Below are 24,733 nucleotides of genomic sequence, written 5' to 3' on the forward strand. Positions count from 1 at the left end.
CTTTTGATAATAACATAAAAACTGACAAAAGATTAAAAGGGCATCTTTCGGTTTATGCAGACAGACTGGTAACAGAAAACATTAAAGGGGTGGAGGACAGAAGACAAATGAAAAAATTAAGGAGGTAACATAAATAAGGGCCTGTCTTATAAATTAAATATTTTCAGCAATTAAAAACATTGTGATACTAGTTCAACAAAGGAGGCTGAATGAAATCCTAGAAATAGCCTAATTGTTCAATGAAATGAGCAATGAAATAATTTCCTATCAATGATCTAGTTAAATTGTTAGCAATGAAGAAAAATAAGACCCTCACCACACAAAATATCCTAAAATAATTTAAATTAAGAAGGTAAAAAATGGAAGTCCAGAGCAACTTAAAAATATTTATAGGCAAATATTTATATGTTCTCAAAACAGGGATAAACAAACCAAAAAAATCCTTGGGGAAAAGGCCAACACGGAAGAGAGATAGCATTTGATTTATATTAACAAATGAATATTTAAGACATGAATAAATACTTAGCCTCACTGGTAATCAAATAAATGTAAATTAAAACAAAAATTAAATATTTTCCGGGGCGCCTGGGTGGCTCAGTCGGTTAAGCGTCTGACTTCGGCTCAGGTCATGATCTCACGGTTCATGGGTTCGAGCCCCACATGGGGCTCTGTGCTGACAGCTGGGAGCCTGGAGCCTGCTTCGGATTCTGTGTTTCCCTCTCTCTCTGCCCCTCCCCGACTCGCATGCTGTTTCCCTCTGTCTCAAAAATAAATAAACATTCAAAAAAAATTGTTTTTAAATTAAATATTCTCCATCCATCAGACTGGCACTTTAAAAAAAGGGAGGGGGGGCACCTACATGGCTCAGTCAGTTAAGCGTCCAACTTCGGCTCAGGTCATGATCTTGCCATTCCTGAGTTCGAGCCTCATGTCAGACTCTGTGCTGACAGCTCAGAGCCTGGAGCCTATTTCAGATTCTGTGTCTCCCTCTCTCTCTGCCCCTCCCCTGCTCGCACTCTGTCTCTCTCTCTCTCTCTTAAAAATAAATAAACATTAAACAAACAAAAAAAAACTTTTTAAAAAGGAGGAAGAAAATTGATAATATCAACTACTGTTGGCAACAGTGAGGGAAAACCGGTACCCTGCTTCTATCAAAAGGTGCTGCATTTGAAAAGATGTGTATTGTTTCTATAAGGACCATGCACTGTATAATAAAATTTATATAAAACAGGAATGAAAAAAGAAATTAAAAAGTCAGATTTTTGTGTCTGAAATGGATCTGTTGTGAAGTCTAAAAATGTCCCACAAATCTCTTCAGTAAAGATTGCATGATAATGCAATTGTGGCATAAATACTCTCTCAAACCAAATTAAAAGTTTCAACGAGAGAAAAACAAAGTGGCGGCAGCTTAGCAGAATTAGCAGATATGCTTCTCTAAAATTTAAACTTCATTCTGACAGGTTACAGATCCAGAAAGTCTCAGGTAAAATCATGGCTGAGCCACTTACAGAGCTGTGTGCATTCAGGTAAATAATTCAATTTCTCGGAGTCACTTTCTTACCTGTAAAACGTGCACAAAACCACCTGCCCCACAAGATCAATGTCAAGGTTAGAAATAATGAATGACCAAAGGCCTGAGTTCAAGTAATGGGCACATAACAGGAACTTACCATATCATCACTAGTACTGTTATGGAGTTTAGTTACACCTAATTTTTGAAAAATTATCACTCCACTGAAGTGAAAAAGTATAGTTTATACATCCTGTATGACTGTGAAATATGCTCTCTAAAGTGAATATTTAAAAAGGAGGGAAAGAAAGAGAGAAAGGAAAAAGCAGAGAGAATAAAGGTAAAAGAAGAATAAAAAAACAGAATGAAGTTAAACAGACGTTAACCAAGATTAGCAATGTACTCTAATGAAGGAAAATGGCAAATAGTAATACTGACCACCCTGAAGCTTAAGAGAACCCACTCATTAAACTGACGTTGAACTTACCAATTAAATGCGATCAACTTGAAGATGAACTTTCTCCTATGCTGAGGTGTCCTCACAAAGCTGTGGAATAAAACTTGCCTTTTCTATTTAAAGCCATTCCTTTATTGCTAAACAGTTGGTCTCAGAGGAAGGCAGCAAGCAGGGTTAGAAAGAGAAAAGAGAGGAGGATAAAGATGAAGAGAAAAACAACATGCAATCATGGATCAATCTCTTCACCCGATCCTTTCAGATTCTCCTCAGGTTCTAACCTGTAGTTGTTGGGAGCTATCATTGAGGTTATCCTCCCTCCGTCGAGCCTCCTCAAGCATCTGCGCACTCTTCTTCTTTTCCACCTGTTCCTTGTGCTTCAGATTTGCTACCTTCTTATTCTGGTCTTTCACTTGCCTATTGATAAGGGAGGAGAAAAATCAAGCTTTTCATATATCTGCATAAAAAAGAATATTTTTATTTAGAAATATATAGCACTTATGCCAAAAACTGGCTGAAAACCAACAAAGAATTTCTGCTGCAAAATTTTTCTAACAATTCAAAATTCTTTCCTACCAATGGAAACAAATTGGTAACAATGGTGTTTCAGAAACATGTGTTCAAGCACGTACTTTATGAAGCACAAAATTATAAAACAAAAGAAAGACATAGGATAGTCTGAAATAGCAGAAGAAAAGAAACCAATTCAGAGATTTATGTTGGAAATAGGGAAAGGCTACTGACATCAATGTTATGAAATATTTTCTCTTTTTTATTTGCATATCTATTACTGGTTTTTGACTTGCAATTAACATTAGGTTTCTACATAACATCTTATGCATATATCAGCCTATATTAAGTTGATGGTCACTTAAGCTTGAACCCGTTCTTTACTGATAGAGAATTTAAAACAATGGACAAAAAGATATGCACTGGACTTGAGAAAAGAGAGTAAGACCTCAGTGAGACCCTTAACAGAGAGATAGGAAACATAAAAAACCAATCAGAGATGAACTCTGTAAATGAAATTAAAAATACACTATATGAAATAGACTGGAGGAAGCAGAACACCGGATCAGTGACCTGGAGGACAGAGTAATGGAAAACAATCAAGCTGAACAGGAGAGAGGAAAAAAATAATAGTAACAAATGCAAAGAGACTTAGGGAACTCATTGACACCATCAAGTGTAGTAACAATGGAAATATAGGAATCTCAGAAAGCAGTGAGAGAGAAAAGAGGGTAGAAAATTTATTTGGAGAAATAATAGCTGAAAGCTTCCCTATATGAGGAAGGAAATGGAAATCCAGATCCAGGAAGCCCACAGAAGTCCACAACAAAATCAACCCAAGGAGGTCCACACAAAGATACACAGTAATTAAAATGGTGAGAAGTGACAGAGAATTTTAAAAGCAGCCAGAGAGAAGAAAACAGTCATATACAAGGGGACCCATTAGGCTATCAGCTGATTTTTCAGCAGAAACTTTGCAGGCTGGAAGGGAGTGGCATGATATATTCAAAGTGCTAAAGGAAAAAAACCTGCAGCCAAGAATACTCTACCCAGAAAGGATGGCTCCCCAGAGCTGATTAATACAACAAACAGCTGCTGGGTGCCCCTTGTGCGTTTTCCTGTGTGCTATCTCACCTCACTTCACCATACACCTGTGAAGTGGGCACTATGTTATTTCTATTTTAGAAATGAGGGGCGCCTGGGTGGCTCAGTCAGGGGTCCAACTCTTGACCTCAGCTCAGGAGATGATTTCACAGTTCGTGAAATCAAACCCCACATTGGGCTCTGCACTAACAACACAGAGCCTGCTTGAAATTCGCACTCTCCCTCTGTCTCTCTGCCCCTTCCCCACTCATATGCGTGCACACTCTCTCTCCCTCAAAATAAATAAAAACACTTAAAAAGTAGTAAAAATAGAAAATTTATTCAAAATCAAACAGTAAGTTAGTCACATAGATGGTAAAATAAAAGGTCTGATGGAAGTGCACACTAATAGGCTATGCTAAGGTCACATTTCAGGTCTGTACTTTCTGCCATCTTGAATATCCACAGAAATATTTAGCCACAGAGAATAAAAACAGATACCAGTAAAAGAAATAAAAATGCAAATCATGTTTATATTTGATTCTCCTCACTATATAATTTTCTATGCTAATGTTTTGATTTTTTTTAATCTGATATCAATTATATCCTAATGGAAAAAAACAGATTGGGACCTTTGCATTAGAAAAGACCAAAAAATGAAGCAAGATTTTTTTCATGAATCAAATTGCTCTTTCTCAAAATTAAACTTCTCATAACGTTAGTTTACTGATACAAAATTTGCTGTTTTTAGAGTGAAAAAAATTTTAGATGGTATATAAATTCTTTTCACCCTGCATCTGTGGATTATTCCAGATGGTGCTAGCAACCACTAAAGCCATAGCAGTAACCTGGTTATTTGGAGCATTATGACACATGGAGGAAGAAACCTAATTAAAATCACCTGTGTATTTTTTGGTTAGCAGGCGAACCTTAAAGACTCAACTGTTGATCCAATCAAAACCCTTTTCATTCTTCAGTACTTTTTATCGTTATTATTATCTGAGAATGAGTGGTTTATTTTCATCCTGACTTTACCCGCAAGCCATAGAACTAGGTCAGGGTGTTTTTAGTGGTGTTTCAGAAAAGAGAATAAAAAATCCCACTGCCCCTATCCTATCCCAATAATCATTCCAATCCAACTTGTAGTATGCATTTAAAAACCAAAACTGTTTGGGGGTGCCTGGGTGGCTCAGTCAGTCAAGCGACTGACTTTGGCTCAGATCATGATCTCTCAGTTCATGAGTTTGAACCCCACCCCCCCCCCACCCCCCCCCGCCGGCAGGCTCTGTGCTGACAGCTCAGAGCCTGGAGCCTGCTTTGGATTCTGTGTCTCCCTCTAACTCTGCCCCTCCCCCCACCCTCACTCTGTCTCTCTCAAAAATAATTTAAAAAAACCTTTTTTTAATGTTTGTGGCACCTGGGTGACTCAGTAGGTTAAGTTCCAACTTCAGTTCTTCAGTTCAGTTCATGAACTCACTGTTTGTGGGTTCAAGCCCCACATCAGGCTCTGTGCTGACAGCTCAGAGCCTGGAGCCTGCTTTGAATTCTGTCTCCCTCTCTCTGCCCCTCCCCAGCTCATGCTCTCTCTCTCTCTCTCTCAAAAATAAATAAACTTAAAAAAAAAAAGATAATTTTAATCTTCAAAATATGGTCATAAGATTTTTTTAATGATTATCTCCATCAACTCCAAAAAGACACGACAAAATACTAAGTAATAAATACAGAATACGAAGCTGAATACAAAGCATGATCCTAAACATATGTGTGCATACACACATACATAACTGAAAACATTAAAAAGGAAAAACTTAGGATGTTTTTAATGTTTCTTTTAATGGTATTCTGTAGTTTCTAAATTTTTTAAAATAGACAAAATACTTTTAAAAAACATTTTAAAATTATGTTTTTAAAAATGCGGGGCGCCTGGGTGGCGCAGTCGGTTGAGTGTCCGACTTCAGCCAGGACACAATCTCGTGGTCCGTGAGTTCGAGCCCCGCGTCAGGCTCTGGGCTGATGGCTCAGAGCCTGGAGCCTGTTTCCGATTCTGTGTCTCCCTCTCTCTCTGCCCCTCCCCCGTTCATGCTCTCTCTCTGTCCCCAAAAAAATAAACGTTGAAAAAAAAAAATTTAAAAAAAAAAATGAGATGTGGTTTTACCTCAAAATAGGATCTTCATCTATATCAGACTAACAGAAAGTAGTCCAGTATGGCACATTTAAGTTTCCCTTATTTTTTTTGGTCTTTAATTTTCCACTTCCAACTCCATTTTCTTTTCATGTTTTCAATTTCTTTTCTTTAACTTAGTTTTCTGGCTTTAGCTCTACATTTTCATTCTACAGACTAAAGGATAATTAAATAGGAAAATAAAATGATTTTATCTAATAAGTCAGGCAACCAAGAAAAGTATAGAAAATTTTAAGAGTATTAAATCAATATATCTCCCATGGTCTCTCCTACCCCACCTTCTTGTATAATGTTTACGTGCACATGCAACACAAATATATGGAAAGTTCTGAATTCACAAATTAACTAGAGTGGATGAATACAACCAACTTTCTTGTCTAATATCCTTTTCAACACTGTTTCTTGGGCAAAGAACACAAACAGCAGTATTATCACAACATACGTGATAAGTAAAAGGAAAGATGTAACTTGAGGAATTGCTTGGGAATAAATATTCTGAGACATAACAGAATCTGTGAAACATGAAATTACTTTCTCTTATAAATAGATCAATATGTAATTTGATTTAAATCTGGGTAGACAAAAAAACCCAAATATGTTAGTAAACCCATACCTTAAACAGAAAGAAAAGGATTTAAATGGCTTAGTATAGATTTTTTTTTTTTAACTCTCTTAGACTGCTATTAAGCCTGAATTAATTAACTGGGGTTAAATTCAAAGTGAACTTATATCCTTTAATATCCTTCAAGCAAGAAAAGGAGAAAGGAGATTCAGAAATGAATTAATCCTTTAAAATGTGATTCTCAATTGAGGAGTTCCCAACTATTATAATAATAATGAAATAATGAATGAATGAATGAATGAATGATGAATGAATTTAACTCTCCATTCTCACACAGATATGAATAAATTAATGTGTAAGAAGAGAGAAATGCAAAAATGGAAAAGAAGAGATTTATCTCTACTGGTCTCTATCACAAGAAGTTTTATAAGATGTGATCTACCACCTTGCTATTCAAAGTATGATCCATGAACATACATCATCAGCATCACTTGGGAGCTTGTTAAAAATACAGAATTCTCAGGCTCACACTAGATCTACTAAATCTGCCCCTATTTACTTTTTTACTATTCCCTCAGCCTCTGTCTCTTAAAATCCAAACTCAAACTTAGGTAAACCTCTTAGGTCATAACTACTATTGGCTCTCCTCAGCTCCCATAGTCATTTTAACTAAATATATCTTAGGACATGTTAGTTTGTTCCTCATATTAGTGTAATCCACATGTATATCTCATTATACCTATGAAAATGCCTTCCTAGGGGCACCTGGCTGGCTCAGTCAGCAGAGCACACGACTCTTGATCTTGGGGCTGTAAGTACAGAGATTACTTAAAAATAAAAACATCTAAGGAAGGATGGAAGGATGGAAGGATGGAAGGATGGAAGGAAGGAAGGAAGGAAGGAAGGAAGGAAGGAAGGAAGGAAGGGGAGAAAATGCCTTCCTAGAGGTCATGGTCCATGTCTGATATATTTTCATAACTCACAACTCATAGCATAGTTCCTCCTTGTGTGTAGATACTCATTAAATATTTGTTAAACACACGCATAAAAAGGAAACTACATCCCCTCTATTGACAAATTTGCCCAAAACATGGCTCTGAGGGAAAATACAGTTTAACATTACAAAACAATGTAAGCACTGAAAAATGAACATCTTCCTTATCTTTAAGTAACTAAGAAAGTTTATTAGGAAAGGACTAGTTCTTGTTCTCCTTCAAAACTTACATTCTATTAAGACACCATCATACTTTTTTCAGAAACTACACTCCTAGTGGCTTTTTGCTTTGTCAAAAAGACAGATACATAATGCTAGTGTAGTAGGTCACCCTACCATAAAAATCTCCCAAGCACATTTAAGAAAAAAATAGAATGCTACTATTGTCAGGTTTAAGGAAATACTAAAAATCAAATCTGACTCAGCTATGTGTGCTTTCATTAGAGAAAAGCAGTTTAAGCTAGAAAAAAAAGGTTAAAAATACATTAATTTCAAGCAAAATATTGTTCAAGTATTACATATTAAACATCTTTGTTATGCATAAATGTTTACATATAGAGAGAATATACAGATATTGCATGTGCATGCACACACAGACACTCCCTCTCCTTCAACCTTCCCAGGAACACCCTCCATTGACACTTAACATAAAAACTAAGACGTGAAATTTCATAACACTACCTGAATACCTACACTTGGCTTAAAAAGAGCAATTTCATATTATATCATCCCCAAAAGTATATAAGAAACTAAAAATAATATTTTTTACATATTCTATGTCTAATTACAATGTTTTGGGTTAAGAGCTGCTTTAAATAAGGATTTTTATTTTCATGGCACTGTATCCCTAGCAATCTAATGATAATAAGCCATACCAAAAAAAAGAAAATATTTCATTATAGAATATAAAATCACTAACAATTTGGAGTTTTATATAAACACTTAAATTCTACCAAAAAATGCTTTAGTTATCAATTCAACAGTTTTTGTTTTTGTCTTTTTAAAATCTGGAACACTTCTCAAATTTGCCTGGCATCCTTGTGCAGGGGCCATGCTAATCTTCTCTGTATTGTTCTAAGTTTAGTTTATGTGCTGCCAAAGCGAGCACCAATTCAACAGTGCTCTTCAAGCACTTCAAGAGAAGAACATATCTAGTCCCATCTTACATTTAATTTCATTTATTTCCATGTTTGTTCTCACTACCACACTGATCTCCTTGTGGGCAAGGACCTTGGATTATAAATCTCCACAGATCTGAGGCAAGGCCTATCTCATAGCAGTTACTCAAAGTTAACTGAATTCAAGTGTTTTGACAGAAAACTTTTTTTAAGGTTGGTTCTCATAATAACTCTCATCTATTACCATTAACTCAATGAATATTTCATGAAAGCTTCTATGTGCTAAGTATTATCTTGGGAATATGGCAGTGAAAAAAAATGACAAAAATCTCAGCCCTCACTGAGTTTACAGTCAATGGGAAGATAGAGAATATAAGTAAAATACACTGTATGTCAAATGGTGATAAATCCAATGGAAAAAATAAAAGAGGAAAAGAGGAGCGTGGGAATGACCAGTGAGACTGCAATTTTAAATGAAGTGCTCAGGAAAAACCACACTGCTAAGGTAATATTTAAGTAAAGATGTAAAGGAAATGAGGAAGTAAGCACAGCTATGCGCATACTGAAGAGAGAGTGCTCCACACAGAGGAAACAGCAAATCATAGATCCGGATAGAAGAATGTGCCTGGCCAGTGTGATCAAAGTAGATGGAGAGACACAGCATACTGGCAGATGAGGTCACACAAGCAATGAAGGGCCAAACCCTCCAGCAAAGGCAAGCAAAAAATTTTTTTAATCTTTTCATTTCTATTTATTTCAGAACAAAAAGTCACAGGATGTGGTTTTCACTGTCCACCTTCCCCCACATCCATAAACTGGTGTTTAATTTTTGATCTACAAAAGAATAATTCATTTTTTTCTTTTCAATTTTTTACTTAAATTCTATTTAGTAACAGAGTGTAATATTGGTTTCAGGAGTAGAATTCAATGATTCATTACTTAGCTGACTTTTTTATGGTAAAGGTCCAGATAGTAAGTATTTACACTTTGTAATCCATATACAATCTGAGTCACACATTCTTCTCTGTTTTTTTAACTATTTTAAATACATGAAAACCATTCTTAGCTTGCAGGCTATATAAAGGGTACAGGAGGCCTGTAGTTTGCTAATCCTTGCTTCAGAGCTTTGTAGGTTACTGAAAAGCCTTTGCTTTAGGAAGCAATTCCTTGGTATCATAAAGTACTAATAAAAATAACCCAATAAAAATTCAAATTTCTATCAAATGAGAAAGCTACATACTTGTCAATAATTTAAAACTAGCATGCATTCTAAACCCAACCGTGAAATTTTCTAAGAAAGCATTAGCCTCCACTTAGCTATTTGGCAAATATTTACTGAATGCCAACAAGGGGTACATAGCTTTTTTTCTTCCTTCAAATTTTTATTTAAGTTCCAATTTGTTAACATATAGTGTAATATTGGTTTTAGGAATAGAACTGAGTGATTCATGACTTACATATAACACAGTCCTTATCACAAGTGCCCTCCTTAATACCCATCATCCATTTAGCCTATCCCCCACCTACCTCCCCTCCATCAACCCTGTTTGTTCTCTATAGTTAAGAGTCTCTCTTAATTTTCTTCCCTTTCTTTTTTCCCCTTCCTCTGTGTTCATCTGTTTTGTTTCTTAAATACCACAAGTGAAATCATATGGCATTTGTCTTTCTCTGATAGACTTATTTTGCTTAGCATAATACACTCTAGATCCATCCACGTTGTTGCGAATAAGGGCTGCTTCTCTTTTAAGGAACAGAATACAACCTCACTGCCCTCAGGAATTTATTGTTGAAAGAGGCAAAACAATTTCAACTAACAAAGAATCTGCATCACACAGCACAGTGGCATGTCCTATGGGAAAAATCAAATGGAGCAAAGTAATAGAGATGCTGAATGTGATAATAGTTTATTTAGCTACAATGGTCAGGGTAGACATCACTGAGGAACTGCGATGGAGGATGTGAAAAGCAAGCCATGTAAAGGCCTAGGGAAAGAGGGAGAAAGAACATAAGTACAAATACTGTGAGGACAGCAAAAGCTTGGCAGATTTCTTTTAAAAGTCGATATGGTGGTGTATTACAAAGGGTAAGTAGTAAGTGGTGAGGTCACAAAAGGAGCAAGAAGTCAGATGATGCAGAGCCTTATAAACCATGGTAAGGAGTTTGGGTTTTATTCTGAATATAGAGGGCAGAGCAAGGTCTTAAGGAGTGACAGCATTTACTGTATGCTTTAAGAGTTCAGTCTAGCTGCCATGGAGAAGAGACTAGTAGAGCAAAATGTAGAAGCAAGGGTACCAGTTAGAAAGCTACTCTGATAGTATGAGTAAGAGATAATACTTCATAGGAGGGCATGGAGAGAAATGGCTGAATTTCAGATATATTTGTGACGTACGATAGGACTTTCTGATAGATTTAATATAGGGAGTGGCAGGAGAGAAAAATCAGGAATTAGTTGATTTATTTCTGAGCAATGAGTGAATGGTGATACCATTTACTGAACTGGGGAATACTGAGGAAGCAATTTTGAAAAGAATGGAAAAAATGAAGAGATCTGCTCTGGGTAAAGTTTGATATCTAATTAAAGACATCATGGAAATAATTAGTATATTACTCTGGAGCTCCTTTGTGTACATGTAGACATGTGTATATACATGATAGACATGTCCCACATACACGATAGATGGGAGCTATAAATACATAAGTAATACTGAAAGCCACAAGGCTTGAAGACATCTTCTGAGAAAGTATATGTAAAAATGACAATAGGGCTGAGAATGGAGCCCTTCAAGCTTTAGGGGAATACGGCAGAGCCAGAAATGACAACAGAGTAGGCATGACAAGTGAAGGACAGAGAAAATAAGTAGAATCTGCTATCAGAAATGCCAAAAGAAAATACCTTTCAAGGAAGGGAGTGTGTATAATGATGCTGAAAGGAAAGGCAAGATGGTGACAGTAACTTTTGGACCTGGCACCTGAAAATATACCACCGTAAACCCTGGCAAAAGCAGTTTCAGGGAAGTGATAAAAATAGATTAGAAAATAGATAAAAGAGAAGTCTGACTTGGTAAACTTGAAGAAAGGTGAAGAAATGCAGACAGCAATTATACACAGTCAATTTTTTAAACAAGATTTGTTAAGAAGGAACAGAGAAAAATGGTGTGCCAGCTAGAAAGACTATCATGTCAAGGAAAGGACTTTCAAAGATGGAGGGTGGAAATGTTAAATCATGCTTATGATAATAAACTAGGAAAAAGTAAAGTTTTAAAAATAAAGCAGAGAGAAGGATAATTGAGAAAGCACCATCCTTGAACTGGGTAACTAGGATAGGATTATGAGAAAAAGTGGCAGAGTTGAACTTAGAACAGTGAACCACTGTAAAGAAAACACACAAAACACACCTGTACAGATGCATGTAAGCCAGGAGATCTAAGGGTGGGAAGATGCAGTAGGTAGCATCTGATTCCTATTTTCTCAATGTAATATGAAGTGAAGTCAGCAGCTATGAGGTGAAGGCAGGGATTTTGTGGATTTGACAAAAGAAGAGCGAGCAGGATATAATCATCTCTGAAAATGTAAAATCAAATTTAACAGGCATTTGTATTAGAACTGCCTGTATAATTGGGAGCACATTTGAAATATGTGGCCATAAATCTGCAGTGAGACCTGTCAGGACAGTTGTGTGACTTTTTTTCCCAAGAAATATGCAGTATCTCAGTGCAGAGGCTGTAGAGTATAGAAGTGGTGGTCAGAGCTGCACTGTACTTTGCAGCATACTAAGCCAAGGTGTAGAATTCCAAAAGAAAACAATCAACTCCACATACTTAAAGTCACAGGAGAGAAAAGAGGGAAGCTTTATGCTGGCCAGAACAGGTATACAATCCCCCAAATGCAAGAAAAGACACTGCTTAAGAATGGAACCAAAACAGAGGAGAAAAGAAAAACAGAGAACCCATTCTCACATTTCTTAGTATAATTTGTGGAATTGTTTTACTACAGTGGTTGATGCCTGTTCCCCAAACTGTATAAAGATAAGAATCCATGACTGTCGGTATATTTAAAATCAATTTATAAAGTCTAAAAAAAAGCAGACCAAGGATATGTCACAGTGCTATGACTGAAGTGTGCCAAGAAATCTGAATATGTGCTAGAGAAACAGAGAAACAAAAAAAAAATTCCTGTCTTAAAAAACTGACTTGACTTTTTGGATCTGTGACAGAATAAATATACTGTCAATTGTTTTTATTCTTTAAAGAAAGCTGCTCTGTGTTGCTCACTCTGGATTTCTCCTTGATTTATTGATAATGACAGAGGAAAGCACAAGCATTTTTATGGAGAGCATCCATTTATTTTATGCATTATCTTAATGTCTATCATCTAAAACAGGACATACAACTTTATACACTTTTGAGCAAAATTTTGGTACTAAGAGATATATACATATCCTCATGTCTCTCTTCTATTTTTTTCTCCCTTTTCAATTTTATTCTTCCCCAATACTCCTACTTTATTTAGTTTTCTTCTCCCTTTCATATATTTTCTGTTTATATGCCTCAGGCCTTACAGAATCATCCAGAGATTCAACCATTCTTGGTGGAAGTCAGACCAAGGAGAATGCTGACCCCATGACCTGGGAAAAGTAACATTCTAGCATGAACAGAACAATGAAACAGACAATATAGCTTTTTATTTCCTGCTATCTTGTTTCCCTCTTTATGTCTGAAAAGTGCTTTGTAGATACTAATGAATGCAATTACTTTCAGTACCCCAAGCCTCTGTCAGTAATGAGCACTGTGAATGCTACAGTTTAATCACACCACAAAACAGTATACTAAGCTATGTGTGCAGAAAGAGTATGCTGTTTGTACTTTTTCACCTGGTGGTTTCACAGGGAGCAGTTTAAAAACTAATTTAACTTGGACATTTCTCTATAACATGCACATGGAGAGGTAATAGCTGGAGGCTACCTTGGGAAACAAAGCATTAATAAAAAGCAGATAATAAATTAGAAAGTATATAATGGTAACAGTTTTTCTCAGGTGCATATAAATGCGAGTAATCAGCAAACTCCATAAGTGGTTTTCTTCATAAATTTTGGGTAAAATACAATGAAAATCATTAAATCAACTGGGGAGAAGATTATTAATCACTAAAGCATTCCACTGAAATGAGAAAAAAGAATAAAGTTTAGTTTCTGATTTCATTAATAAAGCATTGGCCTAGGGGTGCCTGGGGGCACTCTTGGTTTCAGCTCAGGTCACGATCTCACAACTCATGAGTTTGAGCCTGCATATGGCTCTGTGCTGACAGTGCAGTACCCTCTTGGGATTTTCTATCTTCCTCTCTCTCTTCCCCTCCCCAACTTTCTCTCTGTCTCAAAAATAAACCTAAAAAAAAATAATAAATATAGTACTGGCCTAATGGAAGAAAGGGAGGCAAAAAAAAAAAAAAAATCAAAACTGTAATCTATGAATCTGAAATTTTACATTGTATTTTCATCACAAAAATATTTAAACTACACTTCCAAGGGGTCTTTAACCAATAAGGATATGACTACACACAAACATAATTTATAAAAACTCAGCATGCCGTAAGTGAATTATAAAAGTTTAGTTTACATTTGCCTGCTTTTTGTTTTTGTTAGAGACATACTGACCTCATAATAAAACTCAAGCTTCCTTAATTAGCACCAAAGGCCCTCAAGAATCTTTATTTCTATCTCCCTCCTGCCGCAGGTTTTTTGTTTTGGGGTGTTTTTCTTTTGCTTTGGTCTCTTCAGTTGTCCTAATGTCTTTACACTATCTCTGCCTAGCATACAAGTACTCATCCTTCAAAATGATATTAGAATGGCAGCATACTGGCAAAGCATTCCAGCACCCCCTGAGCAGAAGTGCTTCATCCGCATGACTAAAGGGTCTGTACCTGAACTATAGTATGGTACCTTGTGTAAAGGATGTAAAGTGTAAAGGAAAGTGTAAGGAGTGTAAAGGAAAAGATTTTCTAGATTCTCTGAATCTAGAAAGTGTAAAGGAAAAGATTTTCTAGGTTCTCTGTTCACAAATTATAATATTTGAAATATACAAATATTCTAGAGCTACAAATTAAAGAAAGACTAAAATATACAGTGAAATTCAAATTGCCAATATTGATTTAATATACAGGTAAATCACTGATCACAGTGCACTTAAGGTATTTACTACTATGGTCCAAGTGCTTTTGAAACATAAGAAAATTAAACTGTCCCAAAACTTTTCTTTGTCAAATTGGTAAAAACAAGTTTGCTTCCCACAGCACATCATAATATCATCTGAACTTTGCTTGAAATTAAAAGACCATTATTAAGCCTACCACCTCCTTTTTTTCATTGGCCCATCGCAATTACAGCAGTTAATACTTGATAACAATATCATAACCACAAAGCAAATGCTTATGGATAAATATGCCATTTAGTTATAGGATTTCACCCAGATGATCCAAAATATGTACATAAATTGTGTTTTACATTGTCACTGAAATGAAAATACAAAATAATAACCCATCAGCATGATAAACTCGTAAATCTCAAAACATATTCAAAGTCCCCAGGGATGTGAGAGCCCCTGATAGGAATACTGTAATGAAGAGGTTAAAAACAAAGCTTTTAAGAGTTGGAGAGCTCTGAATTAAGTATCTGATTTACTATTCATCACCTATGTGATCATTAACCTCTTTAAGCTTCATGTTTGGTTTTTGTTGTTTTTTAAACTTTTAACTTGTGATATGGGAATAATGCCCATCTCTCATAGAGTCGTTATGTGGAATAAATAAGATAACGTATGGAAAATGAACAGCATAGGATTTGGCACAGCAAGCAGCAAGAAACATTACTTCTCACACGCATATGCATGCATACAAACACATATCTACCTTATTATTTTTTTTAGAAAAACTGTCCTTTAATACAAAACAAGATAGATAAAGCATTCCTTCTCTATTGTATTTTATCACATAAATTTAAATACCTAAATTCCCCATCATCAACTTGCACAGAATCACAGAATATGCTTTTTACTCTGCAGGTGGTGGGAAGGGTGTGTGTGAGATTGAATACTCTATGTTTGAATGTAAGTCTAGCATTATGTTAGATAAAATAACTATAATAACCACCTTTGTAAGTTTCTCACCATATACCAACCACCTTAATGTATATCATCACATTATCTCTTTTGTCACACCTTATTCAAAAGACTTTTATAAGGCTTTATTATTTATTTATTTTGAGGGGAGGGAGAAGTGTTTTAGTATAAGTATGTCCCAGTATTTGTATGATATTAATACTAAAAAAGTATCCATTGCTTATCTGAAATACTAATTTAACTGATATCCCATATGTATATTTGCTAAATCTGGCAATCATATACAAATTCAAATTTTAACTAACTGTAAATTTAATCTTTCTTCCTTTCTCTACTGAATTTATCATGTTTAGCTACAGAATGCCAGATAATAGTCTATAATTGCCACCATGAAAAGCTACATTTGCCACTTCTCAATGCATGATAGCACAAAACTCAATACTTTTCAGTAGAACAGTTAGATAGATCAGTACAAGTATGTGTTCACACATTTTTTTTTTCCTACCAATGAATCATTCAAAATAATAACACTATATTTCAGGAGAAGGTACTTATGCAGGCTGTGGCTACACTGTGCTTGCGTGACCCATTACAAAAACACTAGGCAATATTATTGCTTGAAAGGAAAGAAAATAAGGAAATACACTCTTCAACAATAAGGCTGTTTAAGAAAGCCAACAGGGGCGCCTGGGTGGCTCAGTCAGTTAAGCCTCTGACCTGGGTGGCTCAGTCAGTTAAGCCTCTGACTTCGGTTCAGGCCATGATCTCGCAGTTCACAAGTTTGAGCCCCACATCAAATAGCTCTGAGCCTGGAGCCTGCTTTAGATTCTGTGTCTCCCTCTCTCTCTGCCCCTTCTCTGATCACACTCTTTCTCTCTCTCAAAAATAAATTAAAGAATTTTTTTTTAATTAAAAAAAAAAGAACGCCAACCAAATGACAAGTAAAAAAGGCAATTAACAACAGATCATTCTCCTAGATTACACTCGTGTCTATAAATCAAACTCCTTGTAAATAGATCCCACAAGGTCAGAAATGCTCTTAGGCCTATAAAGTTCTGAAGACTTTAGCTAAAAAAAAAAAAAAAAAAAAAAAAAATGAAGGCTTCAAACTATAGTTCTCTTTTTGTGAATGACATGAGGTTTTAGTGCCTACTGTCAGACAACAATGAAAAAAATTCTAAGATGTGCAATCAGAAAACTGGCTAGTTGACTTAGACTTTGGAAATCAATGTAGAACCCTTTCATCATATTAGATGAAAGAGACTATATAAAAACAGGAATGCATCTGAGCAAGGCATAAAGTATTTAGCTTTTATTACATAACAATAGAGGTACTCTGGTCTAAATGCTGTTGATACAAAATATCCCACAGATTCCAAACATCTGTTTTAAAGATAAATCTGCAACAGGCACTGTCAAATAAAATAGGGGTAATAATAATATTGAGCTCAATTTGTGTAAACTAGGAAGTAAATGAAAGGACATTTATAAGCCTCACCTACTGAATGTCTTGCCTTTAGCCAAAGGTGCTAAATCAAAAGTAACAATGAATTATGAATGAAATCATATATTTTCATCTATTCATGGAATCATTTCTTTGTATTCTTTCTCTAGGGATAATGTCATTGAATAATAACTAAAGACATGTATATATGTTTAAGAACAGAGAATGTGAGTCTTCACTCATTATCACACTAAATGAAATCTCTCTGTACTAAATGGAAGCAGGGACAGAGGAAAGGCAGTAAAGGACAAGAAAGAGAAAACAAATAAATCTATACAAACCAAGAAAGCTTAGAGGAGGACACTAAAAAGCAAACACTACAGTTAAGTGTCACTATTAACACAAAACAGGTGGTTAAAACAAACACTTAAGGGTTAAGTATCCTGCCCATGGTCCCATAATGAAGTTATCCAAATATCCAATCCAATCTCAAGCCATCAATATTCTCTTAATGATCTGTTCAACTGGACTTGGCAAAACCATAATTAAAATGGTGAAATGCTTCTGTATAGAAAAAAGTACTGCACTAAATTCCAACCTGGAACAAAGAAAACCTTTTTTACATACTACAACCAAAATGATCTTTGCCACTGGAAAAACAAAACCTATTTTGTATATCTTGGAAAATAAAATTATTGAGAAATAAGTATAGCTTAATGGCATTTGCTGCTAGAGTAACAACTACTAAAATGAACCAGCTAACAACATTATAATTAACATAACCTGTAACTCACAGAATTATGTATACAATAATGACTTTCACACACAAATGCTTCTGGGGCTTTTTGTAGGGCTTTGTTTAGAGATACTTAGATCAAAACCTGTCACACAAAAGACAAAAGCGATAAAACTTTCCTGTAAAAATATGTCCACCTGATGCTTAAGTTAGAGATGAAAGTTCTCCAAACACAAGGCAAAATCCTTCATGGTATTTCATTACTAAAGCTGAATTGTGTTCAGACTGTACCACTCTCAAAATTACTTAAGTGGTACCCATACTGCTTTACTATAATGTGTGGAGAAAATGTTTACAGTAGAAAATGGGAAAGTCACTTTTTAAATTTTTTTTTTAACGTTTATTTTTGAGACAGAGACAGAGCATGAATGGGGGAGGGGCAGAGAGAGAGGGAGACACAGAATCGGAAGCAGGCTCCAGGCTCCGAGCCATCAGCTCAGAGCCCGACGCGGGGCTCGAACTCACGGACCGCGAGATCATGACCTGAGCCGAAGTCGGAGGCTTAACCGATGAGCCACCCAGGCGCCCCGAAAATCACTTTTTAAATGCAGTATTTGTGCTTGCTATTTTTATTGCAAACAATGTAAGATTTGTTCTGTAATAAATATGGTTTGAAATAAAAGTTCCATAAAAACCTGAACAAAACAAAATAAATAAAACTGAGTCTTTGGTAGTAAGTAATAAGGCAGGTAACCAATAATGTAAATGAAAATGAAATTTTTAAAAAGAATATGAGAAATCCCAAGAGTTAAGAAACATGTAAAAGAAGAAAAGCAAAACAGACTGAAAAATGTCAATGAGGTGGTACCTGAGCTAGCAGAAAACAGTATCACATAAACTACAAAAGAAGGGTTCCTAGAAAGAAAAGAGGTAATTGATAATATCTAACACCCCAGAAAGGTCAATAGACCCAAGACAAACAAAGTTACTAAACTTGGCAACCAGTATATCACTGAAGCCATTTTACCACAGCAGTGAGAGAAGAATCCAAATTACATTTGAAAAATAAATGGAAGTGTGGAAGTGGAGGCAGCAAGCATAAATGATTCTTTCAAAAACTGTGCAAGTCAACAGAATAAAAAGGTAAAATGTAAAATTAAGATGGTGTACTGAACTAAGGCCAAGGAAAAGATACTGACAAGGATTATTTACATTTCTTTTTAAGGATGAGGGGAAACTAGTACATGTTTTATGTTTGGGAGAATCTGTGGAGAGGAACAGAATGGAAATAAAGAGAAGGAGAACTTAACCTGTGGGGCAGGGGTTTAAAAACTGATAAGAAGGAAGTAAAAGAGAAAAGGAAAATTTAGCCTTTGAAAAGAGCTGGGCCATTAGTTCCACAGAAACAAAAGGAAGGTCAATATCAATGAAAATATAAACTCAAAACTGTGGATACCCTAAAGGTCTATGTACTTGGCAAAGGAGAGGTGGTCCTCTGTTAATAGAGAAGGAAGAGGATAGTGTAAATCTGACTGACAAAGTCAGATCAATATAGGGGTGGTTCAGTTGGTTAAGCGTCCAACTTCGGCTCAGGTCATGATCCCACAGTTGGTAGGTTCAAGCCCTGTGTGGGGGTCTGTGCTGACAGTTCAGAACCTGGAGTCTGCTTTGGATTCTGTGTCTCCCTCTCTCTCTGCCCCTCCCCCACTCCACTCTGTGTGTGCGTGTGTGTGTGTGTGTGTGTGTGTGTGTCTCAAAAATATATAAGCATTAAAATTTTTTTTAATTATATCAGTATAAATAATTATGAAAGAAGGGTTTGTTTTTTTAATGTATTTACAACCCATACAAATTACTTTATTCTTAAATGAGTCAAAGGTAAGGAGGGGACTTTTTCAGAAATATCATTTAGGTCATCAATTTAAACACTGAGAAGAAATACCAGGGAGTAGAAATGGGAAAGAGAATCTTTTTCCTAAAAAGCTTCAACACATATTTTACCTATAGCAGAAATTTAGCGCCTGAAAAGATAAGTGGAGTCTTAACAAAAATATCATTACAGAAGAAGTATCATGTTTTCTCATTTTCTACACATATATAACTTTGCATAGGGATTCTACTTTGCACTTTCTATTAACAGTGGTATGAGTCAATAAGGAACGGTATAGTGTTTTAAAGAACCTGAAATATATCACATCATGCTATCATATCCTGGATCAAACAGGACTCCACAAAAAACACAAAAAGGAGTAATCATAATAGCTCTATATATTGATTGTTTACTCTGTATCTTCTAAGCGCTGTTCATATGAACTCATTCAATGTTTACAACAACCCTTTAGATAATTATCCCAAATTTACAGATGAAAAAACTACAGATGAGAAACCTAAAAAAATTCAAGTTATCTAGGGCTCTATAGCTCACACTCTTAATTCCTATGGTAGAGAGCACAGAATACATAAAGCCCTGAGGCCAAAATGAGATCTGGCTTCAAATATAAATTCCATTATTTATTCACTGGTTGAGCCTACAGAAATCATGTTCCCTAATCTTAGTTCCTTATCAGAATGATAATCTGTGCTGTTAACTTCTCTTCATAATAAAGATGGACAAATTACTTAATGGGCTGGGTCGGCCCTTGTGTTATTCACCTAAAGAGTGGAAATAATCAATCTCTCTACATACTTGTTGGGAAGATCAATGGAAATAAAATATGTAAAGGTCTACCACAGTGCCTCTGGCACATATAAACAGAACTAGGGGTGGCTGTTTATATTCTCATTTATTCTACCATTCAGCAGAATCACAAAACAAAACCAAATTTAAAGGGTGTATAAGTTTGTGTATATAAAATAATTTCAAGTTTCTTCTAAAAACCCACAGACTACAGCACTTTCTCTCCAATATTCATGCTACATTTTATGTCTCTGATGAAATTTTAATGACATTAAAACCATTTTTCTTCTCATTCCCCTTGTGGCTCCTTTCATCTTCATTTTGCTCTCAGTCAAAACATGCTCAGTCCGATTCTTGATTTCTGACTACATTTGAAGCACAGAACTTTGAACCTACTCTTCATCTATATCTTATGCACTCATAACTAGATTTCTAGACATGTCTTTCCTGCAGTAGTAAGTGCTGTCATTTCAGTTCTTTATTAGAGTTCAAGATAAAGATAAGAGCATGGTATACTAACATTGTTTTAGTACAAGCATACTGACCTTGAAGTGAGACTGAAGAAAACAGCAAATCCAGGAAGAAAATGTGAAAGAGAAAGTTAGAAAGAATTATTAATAAGGACAATATTCAGGAAATAATGTTATTCATAGACACAGACAAAACATAAAGCACAGGATTAGAGGAGGGAAAGGTATAACACACATTCTGCACAGGCATTAAAAATTAGTAATTTCAAATTTATAACGCTCAACAAGTGTGTTTTCATATTAGATTACACCATTGTACCTTAATGTAAGTTTCAAAGAAAAAATTTAGTCTAAAATTTACCATTTCTTGGAGCAGGGGAAAAAAACAAACACGAAGAAAAAGAAGAGAAGGTCAGCAGCTCCCCTTTTCATTTAAGTAGCAAAGTGTGATCTCACAACTTAAATCATCTTAATTTTATACATATCCACCTTATAACTGACTACTCCTTTACCCACCCCACTCCATTTCTTGGATCCAGGTTATCTATAACAAAAGCAGAAAAAAATCAATAATTTCATTCTGTAGAATACAGAATTCTAGTTTATTTTACTAGTGGAAGTGAATTGTTCCCAAATGTGAAAACAGTAACAATTTTTTCCTAATTAGAACTTAATTGTTTTCTCATTCTGAATCTACCTAAACCCACCTCAAATGGTGCAATCTAAAAGCAATAATGAACAAGAATACACAGCTTTATAAATATCAATCTGTTTCTAATGCTGCTCAGCAGTTAGAGATGCGAAGTTGCCATGCTTAATATTGCTATACAGCATGTAGCCCTGGTGGTTCATTATTGCTTTTTTATAATTAACAGGCAGTTTTCCCTTTCTAAAAATTAATCAATTTCACTGAAGTTAGTCTTATCCTCCAAATACTCAGACATCGAATGGCCAGTGCCATCCAGATTGTCTTCAGGATCTAAATTTTACTTATTAAGAATCTAAAACAAAAGGTTCATTTCTTGAATGCAAGCACCATTTCAATTTGTACTTTGTTTTCTAATGTTTCAGTACTTAAAACCAGGGATTTTAAAAGTCACTATGAAAATGGTGAAAGGTAAGCATGACAAGATTTATTATTCCCATTATGTGAGATAAAGAGAAATGAAAAACAGAGAATAAAAATGACTTCCTCACAATCACACAGTGGGTAAGTGGCAGATCCAGGATAAAAATGTAGTCTGCTGACATCTCCCTGGGCATATTTACATGTTCTGTGAGACTTACAGATTCCTAAAGGAAATGTATAAAACAAATCCATGGATCTTTGGCATATATAAAACAGTAGAGAATGCAGATAATGTTCAAAGGCAAAAAAAAAAAAAAATAGACCATTCTCTAAATGATTGTTTCCAATTACCTTTTCTATTTTGTTGGTTATTACACAATAAATTAGAATAATTTTACATTAACAATGACATTAAGTGAAATTTTCTATAGTTGCAAGGCTTTAAATAAGACTTGGGTAAATCCATGGGGGAAAAAATTAAGCTTAGTCCTTTCAACAATGAGCAACTTCTTACCCATTTTATTGTTCATGAGTCATACATAGTTCCTTTTGGCATCAAACTATATAGCTCTAGGAAAATTAATTTTGAAGGAAAAATGTGCATGTAGAATAATTGTATATAATTCTAATATTTGTACTTTTAAGTAAAAACTTAAGGTAACTACTAAACAAAAATTCCTATCAAGATTGTAGTAACCAATGATGAGGTGCTGTGCCCACAAGAAACTTTGGGAAGATGACATAATAGAACTATGTAACGCTGTGTAATTTATTCTTCTTTTAAATGAAATCAGTGAAATTCATCAAGGAGAAAGAAGAAAGAAATAAGCAGCTTCCTCAGAAAGCAAGCTGAAGCAAGCAGGATCAGATAAAGAACCAGTCATCTTCAGTTACAATATTCTTAGTATCTTTCTTTCCCTTTTTCTTTTTTTTTTTAAACAGTCCATTCTCCCTCAAGCAAGAACACACAACCCCCAAAGCAGCAGTAGTCATTTCTCTTCTGTTCAAACTACAGGAAGACCATATGCTCTGACACTGAACTTCATGGGTCAAAGGTACATAACCATGAATTTAAAAGTAAGGAAATTCTTCCCTAAGGAACCATTTTCCTCATGAATCATATGCTAGTTTATGCCAAAGCTATATATAGCTTAATATTAATTTCTATACAGAAGATCTCTGAAGACATTGAACTGAGTATCAATTTAGCATTTCTTTACCAAAAAAATTTTACAAATATGAAGACTAAATATGTGGGTAATCGTTGTTAGATTATACTGTGTAGATGCCTAAATATACTATGATACCAATATAAAACAATCAGAAACACAAAGTACATTTTTCCAAAGACAAGGTCCAAAACATTTTTAGGTTGACCTACATAAATAAAAAGGAAGTAGGTAAAACAGTCAAATATCTAATTATGATAGTAAATGTATTCATTTGGCTGTACACACATTTAAAATGGGGTACAAAAGAAAGTAAATCTGGGAATACTTTCTTTCACTCCCACGTTCTCTGAAACAATTTTATTTCCTCTTTGCATGCATCTTCAGTATCAATTCAACAAAGACAGAAGATGTGCCATTACTTTATGTATCACTCAGAAAGAAAAAATTATACCAATTAAATTATGCCATGCCATTATTTATACATGTATCTCAGATTCAGAGAGGTTAAAATGTAAAAAATGAAAGTTATAGTTGGTATTTCATTATGAAAAAAGAGGAAGGAGGTTATCTATATTTCTATGTAACATACAGACAAAAAATAATCCCCTGGATTATACTAAATTATATAAAAATATTTTATAGATATGAATTTACTTATATTCTTACAGAAGGTAAAGTATATGCACAATTGTAAACACATTACCAACATACAGAAAAAAATGAATAAAATAATATTTGCAATATAACTAACAAGTGATAAGGGACAAAAACATCCATCTGTTTGATTGATGAATGGTCTGAATATACAGGTGACAGATTTAAAAAGGGAAGAAATGTGGGATGATCAGATAGTGAAATGAGAAAGGAGCTCTGTCTTTAAGTATTAACATATATATTGATTAGACCCTCAATAATGTATAGTCACAGGAAAACATGATAGACACTATAAGAATGGCACACATAAAGGAAAGAGAAACTACTATCTCAGAGAGGTCAGTATAGCTGGCTTTCTTTTCCAAAAAGATAACAGTTAAAAGGGGTCAGATTCCCACAAAAGAATATGAAAAGAGAACATTTTAGTCAAAGAGAAAAGAATAAAAGCAGCAAACAAAAATGGACTCATCTAATTTTGAGGTCCATTTTTTCTGAAAAATGAAATAATTCTACTAAGACTACGAAACCAAAAATTGAAAATAATCATCCTGTAAATTAGTTCACATTTGTCAACATATGTTAGAATATTTATAAAAAATAAAAACTCCATTTTCATAACATAAAATTTCAGACACTAGTAATCTTTAAAATCAAATCAAAAACTCAAAAGGCCAAATCCTTGAGCCATGAGATTTAAGCCTAGCAACTACCTTCCCTAATTTCTCCAAATACTACCAGAAAAGTTCTTTCTCTTACACATACACACATGCAAATAACACCCCAGATTATATCTCACTCTTGGAAGGATAGGAAAACAACCCCCTTCTTTCTGTTCAAGCTCAGCTCAGTGCATTGACCTTAATCTACCAAAGTGCAGACTTACCTCGCTTACTAAAATGAGACTGAGTTACTACTTTAGCAGCTCAGACAGCTAATTCAGGGGCTGATTACCTTGAGCCTAAATTCTGAGCAAAGCGAGAACACAAAAT

General features: G+C 35.0%; 1 protein-coding gene and 1 non-coding gene across 15 annotated transcripts in view; both read right to left on the bottom strand.

The window, feature by feature from the left end:
- Positions 1–24,733, bottom strand: part of ERC1 (ELKS/RAB6-interacting/CAST family member 1) — a 518,359-nt gene that overhangs the window by 284,618 nt on the left and 209,008 nt on the right. For 9 of the 14 annotated variants that reach the window (XM_043565007.1, XM_043565003.1, XM_043565008.1 and 6 more), the window contains 2 exons: positions 20,925–20,936; positions 2,246–2,381 (listed from right to left, as the gene is read on the bottom strand). In XM_043565007.1, the coding sequence (XP_043420942.1) occupies positions 2,246–2,381; positions 20,925–20,936 (148 nt within the window). The remainder of the gene's footprint in view (positions 1–2,245; positions 2,382–20,924; positions 20,937–24,733) is intronic. The other 5 variants (XM_043565004.1, XM_043565005.1, XM_043565010.1 and 2 more) reach the window with 1 other exon arrangement.
- On the bottom strand, positions 8,297–8,403 carry LOC122474098. Its single transcript, XR_006294791.1, has one exon. It is a non-coding gene; the product is annotated as a U6 spliceosomal RNA (small nuclear RNA).

This window comes from Prionailurus bengalensis, chromosome B4, assembly GCF_016509475.1.
Source record: "Prionailurus bengalensis isolate Pbe53 chromosome B4, Fcat_Pben_1.1_paternal_pri, whole genome shotgun sequence".
NCBI lineage: Eukaryota > Metazoa > Chordata > Mammalia > Carnivora > Felidae > Prionailurus > Prionailurus bengalensis.